This window comes from Strongylocentrotus purpuratus, unplaced genomic scaffold, assembly GCF_000002235.5.
Source record: "Strongylocentrotus purpuratus isolate Spur 01 unplaced genomic scaffold, Spur_5.0 spur5_scaffold_6, whole genome shotgun sequence".
NCBI lineage: Eukaryota > Metazoa > Echinodermata > Echinoidea > Camarodonta > Strongylocentrotidae > Strongylocentrotus > Strongylocentrotus purpuratus.
Window position 1 is genome coordinate 17,972,127 of NW_022145612.1, and position 27,360 is coordinate 17,999,486.

Genomic DNA, 27,360 nt, shown 5'->3' on the forward strand with positions numbered 1-27,360 from the left:
ATGGTAGAGCAGCTTTTCACTTGACATCTTATTATCAGAAACAATTGCTCCATGGTCAATACCCTATACTAACCACATTCTGAACTTCAACTCCGGACCAAACACTAACAACAAAAAAAAACCTAATATAAAAACGAAATGCAACCCTAACTCTCATCCTACATCTTTGGTGAAATAAAGCCCAGGTCAATTGCTGTTGGAGCATACATGTTGGATACCTAAGGAAGATTCATTCATTAGTTGGATGCATAACAATAAATCTTGTGTGGAAGATTACTTTGGAATTTATTTTTACAAAAAAGGTGGATATTTCATTACTGAGAAGACAGTTGGGAAGACTTCTTTCTTTTCTTTGTAATTCTCTAACCTTGAGCTTTTATCTATAAGTTTCAGTTTTAGTTTGAGTGTATTAACAACAACAATAAGAACAAGTAAAACATAATGTATCAATCATGATTACATAAAATATGACAATACAATACAAGATAACTAGGTCCCATTGTGAAAAAGATAAAATTCTATCAAATAAAATTTCTGTCACACCCTATTCTGAAACAATAATAAAAGTAAGTTAAACATTTGATCAAATTAATTAATTTGCAGATAGATTTCGGTGAGATTTAGTCACATTGCAGCATATCAGCAAAACAGGTGTCTAAGTATCAACAACATGAATTCAGCATGTGCACCACTGGAGTGTTGTGACTTGGGAACCCTTCACTTTTATTCCAGTGTACAACCTATTGGAGGGACAAAATGTTTTCCTACAGGAACAGAACAGAATCAGTCTCTTTAAAATGTTCAAATTTTACACCTTTCATCCTTCAATGTTTTTCCTTTAGGACAAAATACCATATTCTCACTCATCCTAAGAACAGCAGAATTTATCTCTATTATAAAGCATTCTGGGTTTTCAAGCCATATGCAGTATGCACCTACATAAAACATATTGAAGGTCAAGGTTGTTTCCCAAACCACTACAATATAAACAAGGAATTGAAATTAGTCAACATAATATTTATGAAGAGAAACAAAATGAAAAGAAGAATATAAAGTAGTAAAATATTTGATAAACCATAAAACAAAACAAACTGAGGATTATATGCAGCTGCAGTATTTTCTATTTTATACAGGAATTTCCTATATATCCAAGATGTATATCTGGATAGTCATCACTCAAATCTAATAGTAATTCTAGATTTCAAGGTAATGCTTCTTAAGATTTTATTACCAAGTGCAATGATTAAAGACATGATTTTTATGACTAAATAGTTGATATCTGGGCCGCGTCTTAAAGGAGTTTGATTGATCCAAATCAATCACAAGTTTGCGGTCTCCTATCTCTTATCTACATAGTTGCGATTGAAATCAACTGATATCATTCAATGACCTGCATCTATCATTTTATTCTCTAGTATAGTTGTTTTAAATGCCTGTGACGTAATACAGGACTCTTTTTCTTTTATTTGCACCTACACCAATCAGAACATACCAACAAATTGTCTGGGTCAAGTTCTAATTTGCTCACCAACAGTCCATTGTGTCACCTGGGGGGGGGGGGGGGGCAAACAGTACCCCATCCTTGATGATGAGCTGGGCTATACTGCTGATGGGGGTAGCCCCACAAAAAGAATATTGACCAGCTACATCCATAAGGTTGGAGTGATCCATTCTTCATAAGTCAAGTCTGAATGAAATGGTGCCTCCACCAGCAGTATTATCATATGACTGTATACATGTACTTTGCCTAGGAAATTCTAAGAGTGTTTATGGAAGGCAAAATACACCCACTCAGAAGAGAACGGTGGCAAACAACTAATGACATCACAGATGTTACGTAATATTGCCTGTTTGAAGCCATACAGGTATTACCTCAGAGTCACATGACAGAATTAATGGCCCTTCGGCTACGAACGGACAAAGTATTGACTTCCTGACTAATCTATTCAAGTAGAAAGTATGAATGGAGCATGATTTCATGTCTCATCTAATGTAAAAATGTACACCATTCACAAAACGAAATTACAGTGTAAACATGACTTGCACATGTTCAGACTTTGTTAAGTGTAAGAGGCACAGGAAGAATCGGTAAGGCAGTGTGGTAGCAATGATAAATGATGTTAACTACACTCTTCTAATATTGATCTTGTCACAGCGTTCTTTTTATTTCATCTATTTATTTACTAATTTTAGTGGCTTACAGCCTCATGTCTGAACAGAGCATTCTGATGGTTTATGATGGGCAGCTTTTCGTTAATATTTTTAAACAAACTTTTTTTACACACATACATGTTGTAACTTGAGTCCAAGTTCAAACCCTGACTTCATGTAGGTGGGCAGAGTTAGTCTACTGATTTTTGGAGCACCATGTGTCAACCTCTCCAACCTGTTATAATGACTACAATTCTGCGGTAAAACTACTAGGAAATGAAACCTAAATGTCATGCCACTTCTCATTTTCATTTCACAACCGGATTCTGTTTGCTTATTCATAGTAATTTACAAGAAATATAGAGCATGACACCTAGCCTTCCATAAATCAGTAGAATATTAAAGTTAAGCCAGCTTTAACTGGGTACGCCTTCAAGAATATCGGCCAACGTGAATATTTCATACCCGTCAATCAATTCCTGTTTTAATGCCCATGTGGAAGGCGTCATTTCTTTTTCATTACGAAGCTTGGGGAATGATTAGCCTTTCCAGATTGATTCCTATTGACTTCGAGATGGAATGTCAGAGAGGGCGCTAGCATAATTGAGAGCATCTTGTGCAGTTGGTCATGGCATCATGCTGGTACTTTTCTACCTGGATGGTGCAGAAATGGATCCCGTATTTCTTCTGTACCATTTTGGATGCTTGCTGCAACACTGCTTCACTGTCTGCTTCTTCAGCTGCAGGAGAATATACAAGAGAGAGAATGATAGTAATATTACTTCTACTACTAATAATAACAACAACAACAACATCAATAACAATTACAACTATAACAACAGCATCAATATTAGTATTAATAATAATAACATAAGTCATGGGGGAAAAGGAGAGGTGGGTGTATGAAACTTTGAGAAGAAGAAACAGCCAGATCGAGAAAGAGTGAAGAAAAAGAAAAAGAATTTATAGTTTACATCGTTTCTCTCATAAATACATGTTGTAACTACATAGCTAGACAATAGCCTCAGTTTATAATAGATAACTTGGATATTTTATGAAAATAATTCAGTACCTGTAGAAAGTTGATACATTTCATTTTGGTCATACTGTGAATTAAACAGGGTAATGCAATATTACTAACTGATGTTTCTTCCCTTTGTCTTTCCACACACATAGAATGAAGTAGATTCCTATTCCTTCTCAAACTGCTGTACAACCTAAAAGTTACCTCACCTATTAAAGAACTAGATCAATTAGTATGGATGCCCTTTTTAAACATAAATATTGGTATGTTTGAAATTTAAAAAATAATTATGATTAAGAATCATCATGGAAAAAAAACACCCCAAAATGTTATAAATATCCTCAAACCCCTTAACATCAATCACTATGGTTCCCATAAACGTTAATGAGCTAGGCTGGTTAGGCCATGTGTACACAGAGCAGTAGGTTAGGATAAAACAGGAAGCCCTGCATTAGGTAAATGAACAACTTCCACTACAAAAATACCATGCAACATCATTAGGCCTGTCTTCATCAGCTCAAGATTGCCAAATATTGCTATTTTAACTATCCCGTTCACAAATTATCCAATTAGTTTGCCTCTTCAACAACCCAAAGTGGCAATTAGCGGGATATTTGGTCGAGATAAAATATCATCCCAAGATATCTTAGGCTAGTTTGCAAAATATCCTGCTATTTGTCCGGTGCATCTTCACCAGCCCGAAGACTTGCACTATGCACAAACGCTGAGCAAAATATCTCGAGCTAATTTCTCGAGCTCGAGTTTCAAGTTTCAAGGTCAAATCTCGAGCTGCTTAAGACGTGATTTGTAACTTCAGGATTATTTCCCAAATCAGAAATAGCGGGCTATTTGTCAATCTTGAGATGATGAAAACAGGCCTAGTAAGTAGTGACTGGATTAAAGCCTGCCATGAAACCTGGGGGGATACAAGCACGTCAATGTACGAGCTTAAAATATCCATCTTAATCCCTTGTCTGCATATATTAATCCAGTCTGACCTAAAGCCCATCAAGAACAGCACGATGAGTCATCATTCCAGGGTTCATACTCTTTCTCATAAATTTAATTCCATGACTTTCCATGACTTTTCTAGCCAGAATTCCATGACCTTTCCATGACTTTTACACATTTTTTTTACACGGTAGACTGAAAATTTGATCTCAAATCAAAGCGAAGCAAAGTGCATGTTTCAAGTCTACTAATAGAAAGGCAGCTTTTGTTATCTAGTTATTTCATCTGTTACAATTACATGTTATTTTTTCATCATATTCGATATGCACTGCTATATAATATTCTTACAATTACACATACATGTATTCATATCAACAATTGTCCATTTTTTAATGGCAATTTTCACTTCTAAAGAATACAAATTGCCTGTTCCTGGTTTCATGGACCACCATGATTCCTTCAATAGCTCTCCTTTGCATGTACAAGGTAACTACCCCCCCCCCCCCCCCAAAAAAAAGAAAACAAAACAACACCAACACACAAACTCACACACATACCATCACCAATTTTGATTTCACCAACAAAACACAGTAGGCCTACTCACATCAGCTGATGAATTCTTGTTTCGCTAGCATTAAGCTGGTCAATAATTTCTGAATGAGTTTTTTCTTGAGACATCTTCATGTAGCTGTTTGAAAGAAATCCCTCTACACATTGCACCTGTCTGAATATTTGGTGGCATTGGTAACAAACTGTCCAAGTTCTTTAATAATTCTTAATGGCATTCAGCTGTTCATCAATCTGTTTCTGAATTACTTGTAACTGGGATGCCTTCTCCTTTGCTGTACGTCGGAGGCTGTTTGATTTGGAAATACAAGTCAATCTTCCTTGTGACTCTGCTTCCTCAGCATACTTGTCTGCTGAGGTGTGAAGACTTTTCACATCTGCTTGCAGTCTCATTTGTTTGGCCTTTAGTTCTTCCAAACCATCCATCAGTCCTTTTCTCTTTCCTTCTTTCTTTTCCTTTTCCTTTTTACGCCTCTGTTCATCGAGATAGATGTGGTATTTCTGCCTGCCTGCAGACGCAGCCAACATGATTGATTTGTCAATAGTCACATTCTTGATTCCTCCAACATACTTGATATGGTCATAAATGGCCCTCAATGATATCAGTGAGTGTCCCAGGAGATTGTCCTCTTCAACTTCGTTGTTGATTGAGAAACCTCTCTCAATGGAGGCTTGTCCATGGGACAAGACAAGCAACATGCGGACCAACTTTAAGAGGGTCGAATAGCGAGACTCGGACAGAAATTTGCACATTACAGAGTCCAATCTCTCTTTCTTTGGATCAAAGTCTCTCATCTCTGCACTTCTTGATGCCTCATCACATGCTTCTGAGTATTCTCTTAGGATATCGTCACATGAATCCTTAAGTCTGTGGGCATCACTAAGGGTGTTAAGCACCCTCTTCAGCTTTGCAGTGGAGTTTTCTTTGTCTTTTGCCATGTTCTTTGGACTCAAGCATCCTATATTTCTCACAAGTGCATACTTAAGCGGACATCGCTCAATGAGCTTCCGGGTCATTGCAGCAAGAAACTTCTTTGCTTGAGTGCGAAATTCCAGAACTTTCAGCTCACTGATGATATTTTTCGCCTTCAGATCTTTCAGCTTCTTCTCAGTGTAGAATCCAATGTCCAACTTGGCCAAGGGCAGCTGAATGGCCTCACTGCTAACATCTACCTGCATTATCTTGTAAGGAGAAGTAATGGTACTCCTGTCCAGCTTTAAAAATCGCTGCATAAGGGATGCAAGCATTCTAGTAAGGTCTTCAGCTAAAAAGGGCAGCATTGGTGCATCAGTCTGATAGTCTGTTAGGAAAGGATTGACCAGCTTTGCAACAGATATGAAGAAGTACAGTCTTGCTAAGAAATCAGTTATATGAGTACATTTTGAAACAGTTTCAAAGGACTTGTTCTTTGGGTGAGGGATTTTCTTCTCTTCTACTGCTTTAACATACGCACATACACTCTCCCAGATGCTGATTGCTCTCTCTGCAACAGGAAGGTTTTCCAGCCATCGGGTCTTGCAAAACTTAAGTGGCATGGTATGATCTCCAGTTATCTTCTGATAATCCTCTCTTCTGGCAGGGGAATCAGAAAACAGGTAATACAAGGATGATAGAAAGCTTTCCACCTCCCAGTCAGCAGCCTTGGCACCTGTCAGAAAAGCACCATTAACTATATGGAGCCCGCATGAGCCTATATTCAGTATGGATTTGGTCAGGTCAGCAGTGTACTCTCGCGTAAAGTCATCATACATCTTCCAATTAACGTTGGGACCATCCATTGATATTTGCAGTAATTTTTCCAAGCCAACTGTGTGCAGAACTTTATTCAGTTCTTCCTTGAGGTGAACAGCTGAACCATGTCCGATGAACACAGACGTCAAGTAGCGAGTGCAAACTTCATTGTGTTGCCATGTTCTTATGAGGAAGTCCATCTGCTTTTTCTGGAGCTTCTTGTTGAGGCTTTCATCAAACAGTATCACATAGTGGTTTGATTGTTTTATGTTGTCATAAAGGAGGTCTTGCACATATGGGCCCAAACCAAACACCGTCATATACCGACATTTTGTTTCTGACAACGTGAAACCCTTAGCAATAGCTGAGTCCGGAAACATTCTTTGAAAGAGCTCACTGTTGTGCTGGCAAGAATGAAATGATAAATGATCCTCCACCACTTTCAGACACCAGAGTATTTCAGCTTTTAAAGTTTCCTCTCTTGCAGCAACAGGAATGGGAGTTGTCACTTTAGAGGTTGATGGCGCACAAGTACTGGTTGTTGCATCTGTAGACGTGATAGATACTGATGAACTTTCTGCACCTTTTGCCTTGAAGAAGCTCTTGAGTGAGAGAGTAGAATCTAGGAGAAAAGAAAAAAATGTCTATTAAAATAAATAAAATATAAATATCATCATTTGGTAAGATTTAGGGCCGAGTCAAAACGTTTAACTGCCGTTCAAACGACCATTAAAAGCATAAACGTTTTCCTATTTTGACAACCGTTTGACAGTATGGGGAAGGAAAAAAAAAAAAAATTCACGGCAACTTTTGGCCAATTGATGTAAGTCACTAAGACAAGTGGACTAATTTTTGACTCATTCCTTAAAAACATATTTTAAAGAAATAGAAAGGAGGAAATACTTCTCAAGGCAAGCAAACTGTTGGACCCAATTGTAAGTACAAAATTTAGTTTTATGATTTTTGGGGTCAATTTTAAGGTAAATTATTATTATTTTTTTTTTCTGCAGTCCACATACAGTGCCCGGTACAACACTGGCGTGTGAGTGCGGAGCCCCCTGGGTTAGCGTTCGGGCTGTTGCATGCAGTAACCTAGCCGGCCCGGCCCGGGGCCGGGGACGCTCCCGAACGGGCTGGTCGCAGTAAGCAGTAACCAATGCCTGCGAGGTGACATCGCATCGCTAAATAATCTCAAATCTTTCATTTTTATATAATTATTATCAGTCATTATTTGGATTCATGCTCAATAAAGGATCGGTAAAATTCACATTAAAAATGCTCACTTACGACGTTGTTGCTGTTGGAGGTTTGCTGTGTGTTTTTCACTCTTCTTGTGGCTCTTGACGGCTGCTTCGCCCATATTACGGACACTGAATTTACACATACAAACAGCACATCTAGCAGTCCCCAGATCGGAACTTTCTTTCAAAATCCAGCCACGGTAATCCGGGTGTTCTAACCAAGCATCCTTAAAATGACAATTTCCAGGCATTTTGAATATCACTTCCACAAAATTTGTAATGGTGAAAATATCCACGTGACGAGTTCCAAGGTCTGTGAAAATAAACAACTCCGTTTCATGAAGAATCAACACATGCACAAAAGTTTCAAAACACATGCCGTCGCGTCGATATATAGATCGTCAACGAGCTAGCGCTGCCAATTTGCCTTGTTGACACGTCAGTATTGTTCCTTTTTTATTTAAATAATGAAAATTAAAAAACAAATATTACTAATTTACTTTTTCCTCATTTATTGGAGAAGTGTAAAAATTGTAGTAGTCTAAGTGGTCGCAATTTAATGCAAAGCCAAAGTGCAATCGAGGCATTACATTCGTTCTTGGAGTGTCACATGTCGCGTTGGCACCATCATCATATGCACACACACACTGCACACGTACACGTGCGCTAGCTTGCTGAACTGAGCTAGCGCTAGCGAGCTCGCTCGCAAGCTAGCCATGTGCGCACGATGTGGACCGTACCGCCATACACTGACCATACACACGTAGTTCGTATCGTACACGTACACACCCACGTACACAGCGCTTATCCATCGATCATAGTGAACACATTCACAAGTACAATCAGTCGGTATGTTACGAATGAAAGAAAATACGAGAAGAAAATGGTTGAAATATCTCCATTTATTCACTTGTATAGTGAGAAAATACTATAGTTGTCCATAATTTTGATATTCCATGACTTTCCATGACTTTCCGATGGAAAAAATAATTTTCCATGACTTTCAAGGCCTTAAAAGCAATAAAGTAAAATTCCATGACTTTCCAGGTTTTCCATGACCCGTACGAACCCTGCATTCGTAAGGTGTGATACACATTTGAATGCTTGTTTTGGATTTGTGTGCAATTTCAATATAATAAAACTGAAAGAAAATCATGAGGTTGAGCCTGCAGGGAGGACCTCTTTTAATGTAACGTGTAACCTGTCTATAATAAAGACCACCCAAGGGAGACAATAAAAGCGGTCTTTACAGGCAGGTGGTCTTTAAGTACAGGTTCCTTTAGTACATATGAGAAACCAATTACAAGAGAAAAAAAAAACATGTGGCCTTTGTAGACAGGCAGTCAAGAAAGCAGGTTTGACTGTATTTATAAATTGTATGTACTATATAAACATTTGATTTTGACAATATACAAGAAAGATTTGGTCATTTCTAATAAGAATCATTATGCAACATTAATTGCATCCGCATACAATTTGAAGTTTTTTGTGACTGTACCAATGTTGACATCATCCACACTGGTGTATTGTTTTGCCTTAATTTTATGAGATATACTTTAGACTGCTGCTCACTATCAAGCAAACCTTATTCAATATCTTGAACAAAGTTACCTAATATCAACAAATAAACAGAACGGCAGGCAAACTCTAGTTCACAGCTGTGACTATACAGTATTTATATGAATGACGACTAATGAGACGAGTGTCTATAAATGATTTTGAAGCACACAGACAAAATAGACTAAGAAGAAGGCCACTTTGGTTTTGGGCGATATGAAAGACGGTAATGGCAATTTGAAATCACCTGACCGAATCAGAAGAGGGTGCGTCATGTCTCGGTGTGAAAACCAGCTGTTAACCCCTTCTGTGTCGTGGGTGGCAAATCATGCCCAATGTTCTTATATATTTGTGGATGAAAACTAGCTATTACATGCTTCCTGTAACAGGAAAAGTTATGTATGTCTCATGTCATCAAGCTTGTTCCAAATGCAGATATTCAAGGCCAGTAATAACAAAGAAACAAAGAATCAGAAATTGAAGTGTGACTCTTCAAAGTCTGGTGGCAGGGAATGGATGTTGAATTCTACCAGTTTCCAGCGTTTCATGAAAACAAAATTTCCTGATTTTTCCCCCGATAACGTTTCAAAATTCCAGGATCATTAAAGAAGGCCTTTCACACACTAAAAAAGGCCACCCTTGTCAATCATCCAGTGGATATGCTCATTGGATTTGGACACAAAATATATCAGATACAAAATATATGAGATTGACCGCTCTCATTTTGGACCGATGAAATTCTCTGAATTTTCCCCGATTTGAATTTTTTTCCTCACATTCCCTGACTTTTTTCCCCAACTGGAAAAAAAGTGAACTCATTTTCGAGTTTTTTCCCTAATTCCAGCATAGCTGGCAACTCTTTTCTACACATGCACTCGGCAATGACTATACTTTACCTATTGCTAAGTGTACTCCCATGGCTACTGTAGATGTTGTTAAACTCCATACATGAAGACTATGCGCCAGTTTGACTCCCGGTAAGGCATGTAGATCACTTTTAAGTGATGGATAGTTGATATGTCTTGGTACACCTGCAACATAAAAAACAGAAAGATCAATCTTATGGCTGCAGATCTAATTCCTTCAGGGTGTAGTAAGGGACCTTTAGTATTTAATGCTTGGGCTTGTTCAAGATACATAATACATACATGTACATGTACGTAGAAGAGTTTTCCAGAATAGTAGAGACTTACATGTACACTACCATGTGAGTCAAAAAAAAGTTTACACCTAGAAAATTGCTAATTATTAAAAAAATCATCTATGAACAGTAAATTAATATACAAAATATGAAAGAGCATTTTATCCCAAATCATTTGGTATCATTTTTGTGTGGTATGTGTTCACGCTTGGGTGAACAGGAGGCATTGTTTGCGAGAGTGCAAAAATTGACTTTCAATCAATAGCAATTTTCTAGGTATAAATTTTTTTTTGGACTCACACTGTATTTGTAGTGCTGACACACCTTAATATTGAGTTAAAGACCGCTTTTGATGCAAACTTCAGTTTACTATTCAAGGAAGCTAAAGTTTACCGATACATATATGGGATGACAGATTTATATACATGTAATCGGTTACCCACTTGAGGCATGACTTGATATCATACTTAACTTCAAGTACATGTAGGTATACAGTATGTACTTGAAGTTGTGGTTTTAATGGTAAACAGCAATGTCAATGGATTGCACTAGAACAAAGTCAGAGAATTAAGTTCAATGAACTTTCATTAATGTATACATATCCTATGTTCCAACTATAGACATTGATTTAATCTTTCTTCTGATTAACAATTGTCTGAAAAAAAAGCCAACAATTTCCTATTTTGTTTCCATTGATGCTAGGAAAGGAATGATGGCCATGGGACAGTATTTCTATGGCGAGGATAGAGGGAAATACTAGCTAAGATAGCATGGTGTATCCCAAAGTAAGAAGACTTATAAGCCATCATTGGACTTACCTTCCATTAAGACATTGAGAGCATCTCTTAAGACAGTTATAGTTGTGATGAGGACTAACACAGAAAACAAGAATGTACAGATAGGATCAGCAATCTTCCAATCGCTCTGTAGATGAGAAAAAGAAAGTAATAAAATCACTAAAATGTGGAAAATTATAGAAATTTGTTACTCACTGTTTTATGCACATGCAGAAACATATAATTTTGTTATCTAGCCAGGATGGGGGTGGTCAGCCCCCCCCCCCCCCCCCCCCTCTAAAAATAAATCCTAGAGAAGCCCCAGCCTAGAGATATTTATAAGTAGAATGAGCCAAGAAATTCAACAGAGAAATTGATCACTCTATGACGCATATATGAATTGGATGATTAGATAAAATATAAAGTTTTACAGTCCATTTTAGTCCCTTCACGCGATGCTGTGATTTAAATTTTCTTTTAAAGCTTCAAATAAAACACTCATAATGAATGGGAGATATAAATGAAATGTAAATTATGTAACTATACTCTTCTCAAATCATGTTTGGATATTTCCACAAGGGTATATAACCAAAGTACCAAACACATGAAGCTATAAGGGGCAGCCAAGCATAACATCAAGCACTGGTAACTTCAAAGGAGAACAATGAACTTCGCAAACCAAGCTATACATTAATAGACTGTTTATCAAACCACCATCTAATCACATATTTATATAAAGGCTTTCATTTCAATACACATTGGCACAGATGTTAGTTTACTATTAAAGCCACTATCTTGTTACACTTATTCATTACACACCCATAACCACATCAAAAAAATCTTAAAGGGAAAGTCCACCCCCAAAATAAGTTTGTTTCGATAGAGGCAGAATAATAAGAAAATCAGGTGAGTGAATGTTTGTGCAAATTCTGAATGAAAATAAGAAAGTTATGAATTATTGAAGTTGTGATCAATCAAATACAAATTGGCAACTCTGTGACTTATTATACAAGCTCTCCTTCATTTGCTTTGTGCATAATATTCCATAAAATAATATTTTCTTCGTTATTGATGACGGAATATATATTTGTTCCTTGCAGGGGGAGTATAGAAACATATTTGCAATTATTATATTTAGGGTGCATGTATGGTTGAAATTTTTCTTGAGGGAAAATGAAAATATTAGATTTTTTTAGTACTGAGCAAATGGAAGTTGAGCTCGCATGATACGTCATAGAGTTGCCAATTTGTGTTTGATTGATCACAACTTAAAAAATCCTAACTTCATTATTTTTAATCGGAATTTGCTCAAACTTTCACTGACTTGTTTCTCTCATTTTTCTACTCCTATTAAAACTAACTTAATTTCAGGGTGGACTTCCCCTTTAAAGGTATTCTTCAGTTCTGGTATTCTCTATGTAAAATAAATTCTCGTGAATCACATGACACTTTACACTGAATGTTCAAGACTTCAAATAAAATAACATGAGCTAAATACAAAAAAAAAGGGGGGGGGGATTATATGAGCAAAAAAATTAACAAATAAGGAAATGGAAAGCAAGCTCAATAGTTTTTTTGTCAACGAGTCAAATTAAAGTCCATGGTCCGTATTCTACTAATTCAATTAAACCCTGGGCCTAAGAGCACGTTTCACAAAGAAAAATTTGGACCTCAGACTAAACTTCCTTGGTTAAACCTGATTTTGAACAAGAGCTTAAGCCCAGCATCAGGTTTAACTTTTATTAATATATGGCCCCCTATAAACAATAACAGACTTTGCATTTGGTTACTTGGTAATTTCGTCACATATTTGATATATCACTGAGTCAGACATTTCAATGTGACAGTGTCTCCTTACGATCGTACCTCCCCACAAAACGGAAATATGGTCTGTTTGATGCCAGAAGGGAGTTTGTACTTGTATTCATGAACATAGAATTAACACCCTTCTGGCTCTGATATGTGGATATCACTTACATTGGCTTTGATGACACCAGCTGCTATTAAGACACCAATACTTTGAATGAGGTCACCGATAACATGGATAAACGCTGCTCTGACATTAATATTCTTTTTCGGATGTTTTTTATCTTTCCCCTCTTCTCCTTCTTCTTCGTCTTCCACGAGGTGCTGATGGCCTCCTCCTCCCCCATGGCTGTGTAGATGGCCACCTCCTGCCTGTAGAATGATGATTAATCTAAAGCGAAAGAAGGGTGGGAAAAAAGAAAAATAATTGAAGTTGGCTTTCAATGACCTGCAGGAGAAATGCAACATTTCTGTCATTAGATAGTCAGCTAGGTATTTCAGACATGTATCAATCAAGAACGGAATTGTCATGATCTAGGGGAAGTCTTCAAAGAAGTCGGAACAAAGGGACAAAGCACTACTGCCCTTTGGCAAGACTCTAATTTACCTCTCTGATTGAATAGAAGTGATTGAGGACAGGGTAGGAATAAATTTCTTGAATGCTTTTCAGCACCTTAGAGAAACTTAGCTAATGCTATGGTACATGTTATAGTAGCAAGTTGAATGCACCTCAAGCATAAATTTGTTATTCTTCAATCATCTATGTCCTCCTCTCTTACATGCATCTGAAACAGATCGCAAACCCCCCAAAATAGACCCGTCGAGGGTGAGAATGAATGGCAAAGACTGTCTCAGTTTTAGCATTGAGGGTGTGTTATTTTCTCAGCTGATTGGGGGCGTGACACAGAAACTGTTTAGGCAGCGCAGCGGACTACTAGACTATTTGCGAGGGAAGAATGAAACGGAAGAGCTGTCTCCATTTTAGCATGGGTGTGTTATTTTCTCTGCTGATTGGGCCCGCGACACACAAATAGTTCAGGCAGTGGACTACCCTTGAGTCTGACACATGTGCATTATTTATTTAGCGATCGTATCATGACTAATTGACTACTTATATTCAATCATGTCTAAGTATGAAAGACTCAAACCAATGAACTTTGGAATAGCCAAGCAATCTACAAGACTTATACATCACACATCCATTCTTTTAAACAAACAGGTATTATGCAGTTCAAAGTAATAAAGCTCGGCCAAAGGGAGCAGGCTATGCTTTGTTTGATAACTGTATTTACAAGCTCTTCATACAAGTGACGTGTAAATGAAAGGGTTGAAGCACCTCTATGTTTCAAGAATTCAAGTGAATGTTTAGTTCATATTTGTTGTCCTCTTGTTTTTCTCTCACAACCATTCCATGAAAATCAAATATCATTTACAACCCAAAACAATACATGTCCATATCAGTTAGAATGACTATAATTTATCATCTAGAAACTTTGTGTCATGTCAATTCCTTGTAGACTGCATAAGTTACATGGTGTTGAAAACAACAAACAACCACTTTATGGCTAGACTTGATACAATTGTATCATCTACCCAGGGACGTGATAGAGAAGGACTGGAATCAAGCCGCTCACCTTTACCCCTGCTCCAAGCCGCCGAAAAGTTATGCGCTAATTTGCAACCGTTGACCAGGTGGTGAGATAAAAGAGCGCATGAATTTCAGGACTTAGAATTCCTACATCAGAAAATGGTATCACAGCAACTGTTCGCTGTCCTTTTCAATGATTTCTCATCCGTTGTTGAATGTGTAAAGAGTAGAACAAGCGAACACAAACTTATGTCATTGCATCCCTTTTTTAACTTCAAAAATACAAAAAACACACAAAACACGCATTAGCAAACTTAATGTTATTGAAGATTGTAAATCATGGATCAAATAACGGGACATTAAAACATGCACAAATTAGCGCATTATCCTAAACTATTGAGTTTTTGTCAGGATGTAATTTTTCTTTTACCAACTCTGGCACACAAATTATAGGAAGGACGGAGTTCTAAATTTGGAAATTTGTTTGATGCACTATTCCCAATACTATCCCCGTATAAAGTTTTTGATTTACACTGAAATTTTGCCAGTAATTTAATATTTTGTAATAAATGTAAAAACTGGTACCTGGAACCGAAAGTCCCCGCAGTGGAAGTACGGTTCGGAGCATGGAACTTCAAAGCCAAGTTGAATGTTACACATCCCATTGTTACGCTTTAGAACTCACGAATGCGTTAGAATAAATTACAAGAGTTTCACCTCCTTTCTTTCACCTCCCTGGTCTACCCACAAAAATAGTCTTCCACACATCTACTTAAATTTTATGTATTACCCAAACCAATCAATCATTCTGTAGAACAAATGAAAATATGCTGGCACATGTGGATATGAAGTCTTAACTTTGCTCTCTTTTTTTTTACAACATATGCATATTTCTACAAGTACCACTTGCTATCTTGCTATTTCCCCTGTTATGCGATTGGTTCTTATGATCATTTTCTCACAAAGTCTAATATTTTTGGAAGTATTTTTAGTTTAGATGATTTGTCTTTCTGAACAGTATGGGTACATTCGAGACATGTAAATCCATTTCAACTAACTTTATGTCTCCTTCTCATACATTGATAAATCAACAATAATCATGAGATTTACAATATCCTTTCAAGATTTTGGGGTAAATCAAGTCCCACTAAAGATACAATATATCATATGTCTAATACCATAATGCTGATAGCATTTTAGCATTACTGTGACTAAAGCAAATCCAGCTACTATTAGCACAATGATGCAGGTGTATATGCTTTCGCAATCAACTGTATAGAAAGACCACCTGCCCATGAAGACCGCATTGTAAGTCTCCATTGATCAGTCATTATATACAGGTTTGGAACTTCCTGTAGGTTCCAGAATGCTGTAAACTATCACTGTTTTCATTATAACTATAAATATTACACAGTTTTGTTGTTGTCTGCACTATGACCTGCTGTCACAACACATGACATCCCATCCCAGTTTCACTTGAAAAAGCTGCTTCCTAAAGGGACTATGTTATCAAGGTTCAAAGTTCAGTGTTTGTACATGTAGGTACTTTGAGCATCCCAAGGTATCATTATCTTTATTATTATTAATCAATATTATTCATCAATATTATTATCAATATCATTATTCCTCTACTGCACTCACATAATATTGATGCCCACTCCTACTCCAGCGGTAATAAGCATTATATTAGGTTCTATTGTATAATCATCATTGATGATCCTCATGACAGCCAGATAACACAGAATAGCAGTCACAATCCAGATGATTAGCACACTTATGACAGCTCCAAGGACCTCTAGAGTGATACAGACAGAACAAGGAAAATTAAGAGGAGAATATATAATACATGGTTTGCTTTTCTATACATGTACACTTCGGCCACCTAAAGGTTACTTAATAGATGAAGTGTGATAGCAGTTTCAAAATTTTCTCAAGAACTGTCATTAAATTCATTTTGGATCATTTTATGTTTAATTACATATTGTAGGTGCTTTAATGCCCGAACATATCTAAATTTGAATGAAAATAAAGTGAAGATGTAATTATCAAGTGTATTTTGAATTACTAAATTTTATCAAAATAATCTAGAGATCTAAGATATTCCCTACAATGTAAAAGAACAGTAACCCCCTGTCCACACACAACATTTTCCATGACTAGTCATGATTAGCTATACCGTTTCGCGATAGTGATACCGTTTCGCGATAGTTTTACGATGAAAATTGTAGGTGTGCACGCTCACTATAACTATACGTCGTATAACGAAACTAGTCTAACGAAACGCAGGTTTGGGCATCGTTTCGAACTGAAACTCAATAAAGAATCACGCCTAATCACGGAAATGTTGTGTGTGGACAGGGGGACCCCCTGGGGGAGTGTAACTAGTGTAACTAACTGGGCGGGGCTTAACGTGACCTCGAGCGAAAAGAGACCAGACTGTAGAGTTTCAGGATTACTTTCTTCTGTTTATGGACATCCTTGAATTTATACGATGATTATTTATATGACGTTTCTTGTGTGTGGACACTTTGAAATTTAGACTATGATTCTTTATACGACGTTTCGTTATAGAGTTTCGCGATAAATTGTTTTGTGTGTGGACACGCTGTAAGTGTCTATAAATTACAATTTCCTTTATCATTTAAACCAATAGCCTGCAGGAACAGAGAGACCCCTTAAAGTCACATAGAAGTCAGCTCTCATGGGGAATGCGACACCTGTTCGGGTGTTTACCCAATAACAGGTGTTGTCAATCATCAGGGTTAGCCTTGAGTTTTATGACCATTATACCTTATGTAATGCTTTGCTTTTCCTTCGCCCGAGAAATCTCGAGCATGCTCCGAGAGACTAGGGGGTAATTCTTGACTGGCCACCGGGTTTGCTGTGTGCAGATTTGTACTCCCATTAATGGTATATCCACCAAGTCTGGTGTCAGCAAATTACGACCTTCTGCACATGGAAACTGACTACCCACTCCCTTTAAGCCCTATGGGGATGAGAGAATTTGCAAATGATCAGTGTATTTAAAACTGAAATTGCAATTAAAGCCCCACTGCACTTCTTATAGCTACTTGCGCCCTCTATATAGCAAACAATATGCCTAATCAGTGACCATTGGTCCCCCATGGTCCACTTTTTCTTATGTTATTGAGAGCTGATTTGATGAGATAACCACCTGTCAGTGACCATGCAGGGAGGTTTAATCTCCCTGCAAAAAGTAGTGCAGTGGGGCTTTAAAGCAAACATACCTGCTCTGTGGTAGCCAAATGACATCCTGGTTGTAGCTGGCCTCCTAGAAACCCAAAGAGCAAAGATGCTAATTAGGAAACTTGCAAAGTCACTTAGAAGATGGGCGGCATCAGTCATGATAGCCAAACTGTTGGCAAGAGAACCCCCTTTGTGTAGAGAGATAGATAAAGAGGGTGCACATTATATACATGTACTGTACTGACGCACAGGCAAACAAGGGGTCTAGCCATTGGGGCACTGGAACAGGGGTGGTGGGGGGGGGGAGGTCCACTCACACATGCAAACTAGGACTGTCTTTTAAGGGCACTCCAAACCTTGGAATAAATTTATTGTACATGTACACTGTACATGAAAGCAGAAAAAAAGATATACATGTACTGTATAGAATGGCGAAAGTTTGAAAAAAAATCAGACTAGTGCTGTAACATCACGGATATCTTCAATTCCGTTTAACCGCCAGTCAAAACCGGACGGTTTTCGGTTAAACGATTTATAAAAAAAAATATTGAAAAAAAAAAGGAAAAAAAAAATCTTTTTTTTTTTTTTTTTTTGGCCGTGTGAAAAAGCGGGAAGGACTGCGAGGTGATTTAATTGAAGGCGCCGATTTGTGCTTCACAAATAATAGTAACAATGTCGTTTTTAGAATAATGTGTAAGATCATTAATGTAAATTAAAAACAGTAGAGGACCTAGGATAGAACCTTGTGGTACACCATGTGTTAAACTTGGATGAATATATATTGAGATCTATTACAAAGATTACTTTCAATCCAAGATGACAGACAAATTGGAGTGTCGTTCTAGTTTCCAAGTGGTAAGTCATCCAGGGAATAATTTTCCTCAAATTTTTTGATTAGCAATTTCAGCCGATGGATAAATATTTCAAATGAAATTCTGTACATTTCTATGGAAGAAAACTGCTACACAAAAGATATTTTGTATAGCAGTCATGCAAAAATGCATAGCAAATTGCGATGCGATACCAGGAAAATTATTCCCTGTCATCACACCGATTACTAAGCGGGGAGACATTGCCAGGCATAGTGCCAGGTGGAGGGGCATAAATCGAAACTTTAAAAAAAAAAAACAGGAAAACGAAACCGTCCAATTGAAAACGGAATCCGCCATGGGCGGTCGGATACCGGACGGTTAAACGTTTGACTACAGCACTAAATCAGACCAATCATAAGATGGTTATGAATGTCTGAATATGAAATCACTAATTCTATGCGAATCTCAAAATTGCAATTTGGTCAGTGGATTGTGACATAGTGCAGTGGTGGATAACTCTTCCGTTTGTTGTGTACATAAATATCATTGAATTTTGTTTTTCTCCTAAATGTCTTCTCTCTTGGAGCACTACATGATGTATGATGTACATGTACATGTATATAATAACTTTGTTCTGACATCCCTTCATGTACAGGGTCCAATGTCCCAAACATTGCACATGTACATGTTCCATACTTCTGACATCTGTCACGTTCATTCTGGATGTATATACACTGTACTCTCAAAATATCCCAAAGTCATCTTGCACATACTGCACTTGTCAAAACAAAGGATCATCGCCTTGTGAAAGTTCAGAAAAAGGGTCAGTGAAACTTTCTGACAGATAGACAATAGATATTTAGATTGGTCCTGTTTTTATACCTAATAATGGATTAATTGTTGTCTGTATTTTCAAGTACATACGCAGGTTATAATTACAGCGATAGGATATAATATCATCATTTAAGGAGAATTAAGAACGAGAACAATTAAGCTGTTGTAAAGACCAATGTTTTTCTGACTCCTTTTGGACAATATCTAGAGGTCTGGACTATTGGAGATCACAAAACAATAGGCTTCCTGTCTGAGAGAGCCTCCTTCCTATACGAGTTCATGTACTGCCCATGCTTCCTGCAAGAAGATACTGTCAATCACCGGCGACCATAAAGTGTCTTTATACTTTATTATGATTATTAAGAATAGCGAGCAGTGGATGGGGCTTGTGTAATCCAGGTGCTCATCTAAAATACAATACGTCTCATTTGCATTTGGATTTTGATTTACCAAAACTATTCATCAAATGACACTAATCATCATAAATATTTGTTATTTATAAAAACTGTCCAATATAATTATTAAAACATTGATAAAATATTGTTTGATATCAACTGTACAGATAACCAACAAGTCCTGATAAACAACACAATGTACGGTGCATGGGCCTATCTCAGTAATGTAATGTGTGTGGGTGAGGTGTGGGTTGGGGGGATGGGGGGTTGGGGGATGGGGGGTTGGGGGATGGGGGGTTGGGGGATGGGGGGGGGGGGGGGGGAAGGGGGAGGGGGCACACATATGTATGTGTACCATGTCTTCAGTACATAGATATTAGCCAAGGGCAACTGTTGTTCCCCCATTTACATACATGTACTTGTACTTTGTACATTAAAACGGAACAATACTAATATAGACAGCAGGCCAATGGAAAACTGAACTGTAAATGTACATCCAGTTTTAAATTTTATCCCCTAACTACATGTTCATGTTACAGTAACTTTACATTCAGCCGTTATAGCAGAGGCCCTCTATTCATACTGCACTCAGGGTTTCTCGCGCGGTTTGCACTGGCGACTTCATCATGCCTAAATTGAACACAAAATTTGGCAGACTGTGTGCAAAACCAATGGACTATGACCAAGGGTATTGAGCAATAAGTTTACGCAATGACTTATCTACTCAGTCATAGATATTGGTGTTTATGTTTGACAAGTAAGAAGTAGATAATCTCTTTCGCATATTGATCATAGGGTACATAATCGGTCTGAAGGAGCGATCTATTCATGCCATTTTGATTGATTAAATAATTTATGGCGTAAATAGGCACTCAACTTGACTCAAATTGACTTGATCGTGATTTTATGACTTTGAGAATCGAGCAAGCAGGGGTGCAAAAGATTGCGAGGGTGCAAAAGATTAGACCCTCGCACATTTCCAGCAGTCACCTGCTTTCATGCAATGTGCAAATGAAATCCTTCCCCCCCCCCCCTCCCCTTAGGGTTATAGAATTGGGGCAATACACTAAAAATGTTATTTTTGTACACAAAGTGAGGAATAGTGGTAAATTTATGGAAAAAGATTTCTATTTGGATAAGGTATTTGTTTGTACGAAGGCCACCTCCCCTTTTTGCGGACGAAACTGAGGCGTGTGTACAGTTAAAAAATGTAATAAGTGAAGACTATTTATTCACAAATAAAGAGTGAGGGACAAAACCTGAACTTTGAATAATTATGTGCTGAGGAGCAGTACATTCATTTGTACATTTTGTGATTAATTTCAACTCTTTATAAGACTGGGCCCATATGAGCAATTGTTTTGATATTAGATGATTTAGATTTGTGTACATTTAAATACCTTACATGAACAGTGAAGGAGCATTAAGAAATTCATGGTACTCACTACTCACTAAAATGTCAAAAGGAAATAAAAAATGGTTGCATCTGATGCATTAAATCTGAAAAAGCTTGAAAATCATACTGGAAGAATTATCATGTATATCAATATTTCAAGAGTTTTAAAAAAAGTAACAAAATTACCCTTCCACAGCAAGTTAATAGAAGTCTCTAAGCGATAAACAAACAAAGTAGACTGATAAACACTTACATATTAAACAAAACAAAAAATTACATGTATCAAACCTAATGCATGAAACTTGCAAAAGCCTAGAAACAGCAGGCTATAGTAGCTACACTTGTACAAAATATATGCAAAAGTACAAAATATACAGTGTATAAAATTTTAGTACACGTCAAAGGAAGACATTACCGGGTAGGCGGGTACAGATGATTAAAAGTTTATTGGGTTTACTTTGCATGACATTGCATATGCCCCCCCCCCCCATCTGCGTGCCTGGATATACATGTAAAACACCCACAGTATGTATGTACACTGCAAAATGTGCAGATATATACATACATGTACATGTACAACAGAGCTCCACATTTGTATGGACAATATTTTGTTGTTCTCAACTTGATAATAATAATAATAATAATAGTGGGTTCTTGTATAGCGCTCTTATCAGTCAGGTTTGACCCTCCTGGCACCCCCGATTATTACGTGGCTTTAGCACGGCTGCCATACGGCGCTCTAGCATTTCCAGGAAACTGCATGTATTATGAATTTGTCAAAATATGCATGAAAACGTACACTGATACAGTATACCTGTGATATCTTAAGCACTCTGAAAATTATTTGAAAGAGTGAATTCATTTTTAGTATTTTTGACATGCATTATTTACATGTACATGATTTTTTGAGAAAATCCTTTTGATTGTAGGTGTCAATGGAAAGACATTATTACTTCTATGATTTTCATAACTCTTTATCTTGCTCAAGTTGCTGCCCATAATGATACTTTAGAATTACTAGAATTGTTACAAAGTACCCAAATGAAAATTGTTTGAATGTATTAACAACACTGTCATACAGTCGGAGACAAACACTGTACAGTGTTTTGGTTCAAAGATAAATGATTTCATTATAAAGAAATCAACAATACTGATTGGTATCTCTAATCCTGTCTATTCAATGATCCTCTGTCATTGTCCTTAAAGGATATTCGCCAATACAAAGGTCAACCTTTGTTTAAAAAACAATGCTAAATATAGTTCCGCTGATTTAAGATACAATGAATAAGAGACCTATACATTTGAATGAAAACTGACCAAATCAATAGTGCAAGATTCTCTGGCCGAGATAGAGCGGGGAGGGGTCCCCACTTATACAACTTGGTCATGGAGGGGACTGCTGAAAAGCTGGGCTTGTAGATTGCAGCCCCCTTGCAACTATAAGTTATAGGGGGCTGCAATCTACAAGCCCAGCTTTTTAGCAGTCCCCTCCATGACCAACCTGTTTTATATGCCTGTTGTACACTGTGGACCAATTACAAATATATTGTTAATTTTCATTGTTTTACTGTACAATGCAATCCCATGTACTTTATTTATTTTGTTGGAAATGGAAATAAACGAAATGAAATGAAATACCCTAAACAGCACTAAGGATGGATTTGTTATTAAATGCAGTTTCTAGGGTAACCAGACTTGATTTAGAATTGAAAGCACATTTTCACCACATTTGGAGCTCCATGGTTTCATGCATTGATCTGACTCAACTTCACTCAAGGTACCTGAATAAAGGCTGCCACTCCATTATAATAGGGAGCCCTACTTTCAACAGGAATCCATACAAATTCTGGAGGACTACAGTTTCTAAATTACATGTACAGTATTACCATGATCTTGGACTTTCTTGGTTGTGAAACTGCCTTTGTATGCAAATATTAGAAGTGGACGTTTTGATTGTCATATCATAGCCCTACAATGGATGACCTTAAAGGGGAAGTTAACCCTGATATTGAGGTGGTTTTAATAGGGCCAGTAAAAGAAAAGAAAAAGATCAGTGAAAATTTGAGCAAAAACGGAATAAAAATGAGAAAGTTATGAATTTTTGTAACTGTGCAATCGATCAAACACAAATTGACAAGAATTGACTTAGTGTATCTTGCAAGGTCCCCTTGCATTTATCCTGTACTAAAAATGTATTTTTTCATTAAAAAAATTTAAAATCAAATATTTACCCTAAATATAATTACTGCAAACTATGTTTTTATACAATGCCGTTATGACATAAATCTATTCCTTCACCAATAGCAAAGAAAATGAAAGTTTATGAAATTTTCTATACAGAGGAAGTTGGAGAGGAGCTCGCAAGATACGTCAATGTTGCTACTTTTTGGTCCACTGATCAATGAGAACTTTAAAAGTTCATATTTATGTCCTACTTTTAATCGGATATTGCTCAAACTTTCACTAAATTTGTATCTCTTATTTTTCTGCTTTTATCAAAACCAACTTAATATCAGGATGGACTTCCCCTTTATAAAGTCAATACAATAATAAAATAAATCAATACACACTGTTAATGATCTGTAATGTGTAAATGACTTTTTTAATATGAGATCTGAGCGTAATGATACAAGGGGTAAATTAGTTTTCCTTCAGTATTTCATTCTTTCATTATCCAAGATGACTTGGATAAATCACCATGAATTAGTGAGCAATTGGTCTTTCATATCCTGTATTCTTTTCAATTCTTTCATTTTATTAGCATTTCATCTCTGCATAGATTTATGATCAGTTCAGAACCAAAACCAAGACCAGAACAGCATTTGCACCAAGGGGAAAGCGGAAATGTCTGATTATTGAACGAAAAGTTTTTAATAAACATGTACCCTGTACATGTAGATGATAGGAGCTACACAAGCACATAATTGTACTGGGGGTAGAGACACAACATATGACATGAAATGTAGGTATTTCAATAAAATGTACGGACTGTACACATGAATTAATTTTACAGAGTTTTTTGTGTTTTCATTCATACCACTGATAAGTGGATCAGCATTGAAGTACACACTTAACTACATGTAGTACCGGTATGTACAGTAGGAAGTCAGATAACTAATCTACATGTTTGATTACCGGTAGTACAATTCACATGACATGTGCACTACAGTACATGTACAGTGTACAATGTATACAGCTGTACAGAATACACTTTAGACTACAATACAATTCATGTTAAATATGCTTGTCGCATTTGTTGCAATTTGTACACATGTAACTTCATGTACATGTACAATGTATGTCACTATTTCTGTATGACAGTAGTATTTGTGAAATTAATTCATGTGTACAGTCTGTACATTTTATTGGCTTACATTTTCTTTAAAACTCCAAATCACAAACTTTCTTAAGTCGATGTACTACCCTGTAGTTAGCAAATATCTATATGTATATTTCATTCATTACACTATATCCTTCACCTCCATACAAGTAACAGTACATGTAGCTTCTTTTATATCATTTAAAGTTTGATACACTGAACATGTAAATGGTCAATTTGGTAGAATTAAAAAGAAAGTCCTTAAAGATAACATTTCCACAGACTTACATGTACACTGTAATATGGAAGGTCATTGCTACAGGTTTGGACACTTTTTGAACCCTTTGTAACTAAATTTCTAGCCGGTCTTCATGTAAAGCCAAATAACAATAATAATGAGTTTTTCGTCCCCATCTGCCTCCTTTATTTTGTATTATACCTCACTTAAGAAATCCAGTCATCGGATTGGTCGAAATTGCATTCATAAACTTTAACTATTCCTGTAAAATTCCCGGTAAAATTCCAAACCCATGTAATAGTTCTAAAATAATAGTTCTAAAATCCCGGCAAAATTCCAGTTACCATGGTTACCGGGAAAATAGTTCAGTCTTGGTGAAATACCCATAGGTTCACATGTTAAAAACTGGTTTGAGCGATCGAGGATACCATACATGTACGTGTGCGAAGCATTGGTCAGTAATTTCAATATCCAAACCGAAGGCAAAAATGGCTGAAGAAACTCTCCCAAGATTTCAACTTCTTGATGATGATCAAATGCAAGACTTGCCAACAGTAAGAGCACCAAAAAGGGTACGTTAAATTCTCCATAATTTTTTTTCAAAATAGATCTAGTAGGCCTAGATTCTAGTAAGTAGATCAGGAGTCTAGACTCTAGTAGTGCTAAAATCCTTCCCGTAGAGATTGCACACATCCCTATGCAAAGGCCATTGTGCATCGCACTCATGCTAAAATTGGTCGATGTTTTAATTGCCAAACTAATATTGCTCGTGATCCTTAAGGTGATACTCAATAAGTGAGGTGTCATATAAAAGCGCAGGTTTTTCTCCATATTCCCCACAGGGCCGGCCAAAATTGTAAAAATATCTTGCTTAGAGTTAGACTAGAATCTAGATCTAGTCTACTCTCAAAGATACACTCATAAAAAACAACCGTGCAGATAAACTAGAGAAAGGCCAAGGTGGTGTCATAAGTTGACTCTTTTTTCTTGGTATATAAAAGTATTAATGACTGCTTTAATATTCAAGAAATAGTTGTTTTTATACGCTCTCGGGAAGGTTACAATGGGGCTATTGCCCTCGGCGTAGCAGTCATTAATACTATACTATTTACCATTCAGAAAAAAGCACCCCCCCCCCAAAGGCTGTTGTACAGTTTGTATAAATAGCATCTACCGGTATAGCTAATTCAAGCTGAACACATACACACTGTACATCATAGAACATGCACATTTTTCACTGTTTCTGAGTTCTGAAACTTGCTTTGCGAGTGGGCCAAAATGGAACAAATCCTTTGTTTTGTCATACATTGCATCAGTATACTCAAATTATCAAATAGCACAATATCTGTGAATAAATATACCTTGACCAGCTATGTATGTTTTTTAATAATAATAATAATTCTGCTTTTATATAGCGCTTAATACATCTATGATGTCTCTTAGCGCTTTACAGATATACAGATTTTTAGCATGGTGCCCATCTTGGAAAAAATAGCAAAAATTTGAAAAACAGTCAATAGTAATGCCCTTGCCTCCTTTTTTGAAAAATGAAAAATAAAAAATCAATCACTTTTTGAAAAAAAAAAAATTACTATAATTATAAATGACGAATTTGATGCATAAGTTTCTGTTTAAAACAAAACGCCTATCGGTAACAAAAATAGAGCTGTGGTGGCAGCTGTACTTTTGTGAAGCAACCAGCCATCACGAGAATTTTAAACCCCAAAAGTCACTAGGTGTGTAACCCCCCGTCTTCCCATTGTCCTGCCCAACTCTATAGAATACTTCCTCTGAAAACCGAGCAACCCCGAAAGAAATACGGAACATGTTGCAAGGAGAGGGGATGGAGGGAGGGCAATAGGTAGGTACATAGATTTATTTAACAAATAAGAAAATCAATACTGATTTTACTAATTTATAACAATAAATCAATGTACCTACCTATTTATGCTAGACCAGCACAGACTGAACCAAGGGAGGCATGTTCCGAAGAGACAGACGCAGCCGCCTTAAGCAGCGCAGAAGCAAAAGAAACCTCACCCGCAGGGACATCCTTATACAAGAAAAAAGAAAGGAAGAAGTAACAGTTAGATTATTAAACCGTTTCATATATCCAAAATCCTTACCAACCACTTCTGCTATCATGAACAGGACACTGACAAAACAAGCAATCATCAACTGCCTTTGTGCCCTTTTGTTAGATGTGTCAGGCATAGGTGCGTGGCAGTGTTCGTACAGATAGCTGTCCTCATCTCTGCCCAGACCAGTGGGGACACCAGAACCATTTCCCGTACCAATTTCGATCGGGTCGTCATCACTGCTTTCCGCAACTCTTTCGACTCCATTCTGAATGCTACCCGGTCCAACAACCGTAATAACTGTTGCTACATCAATCGGATCATAATGTTGATTATCAGTGCCTGCTGATAATCTTGCAACACGTCGCTTTTGGCCGTCAAATTGCATATTTTCTTCGTCTTGCAATACTAGGCGAGAATTAGAGAAAGAATCGTTTTTCGTGTCGTGTGCATAGTAATCCTGTAGAAGTTGCGGCATCTGATCGTCGGCTGCAAAGTCAACGAGTGCCACAGGCGTAGATCCTTCCATTTTTTAAGGTTTCAATTT

The 27,360-nt window shown here is 37.1% G+C and overlaps 2 protein-coding genes across 2 annotated transcripts; both read right to left on the reverse strand.

The window, feature by feature from the left end:
* Positions 1 to 249: 249 nt before the first annotated feature.
* Positions 250 to 27,360, reverse strand: LOC100891808 (zinc transporter 2). The gene is made up of 7 exons (XM_003724129.3): positions 26,862 to 27,360; positions 17,783 to 17,929; positions 16,176 to 16,329; positions 13,118 to 13,337; positions 11,183 to 11,288; positions 10,120 to 10,254; positions 250 to 2,891 (listed from the first exon to the last, which is right to left on the reverse strand). Exons 1-7 carry the CDS (start codon positions 27,340 to 27,342, stop codon positions 2,746 to 2,748), a joined length of 1,389 nt encoding a protein of 462 aa, XP_003724177.2. The 5' UTR covers positions 27,343 to 27,360; the 3' UTR covers positions 250 to 2,745.
* On the reverse strand, positions 4,221 to 8,744 carry LOC115919353. The gene is made up of 2 exons (XM_030972895.1): positions 7,713 to 8,744; positions 4,221 to 7,047 (listed from the first exon to the last, which is right to left on the reverse strand). Exons 1-2 carry the CDS (start codon positions 8,041 to 8,043, stop codon positions 4,892 to 4,894), a joined length of 2,487 nt encoding a protein of 828 aa, XP_030828755.1. The 5' UTR covers positions 8,044 to 8,744; the 3' UTR covers positions 4,221 to 4,891.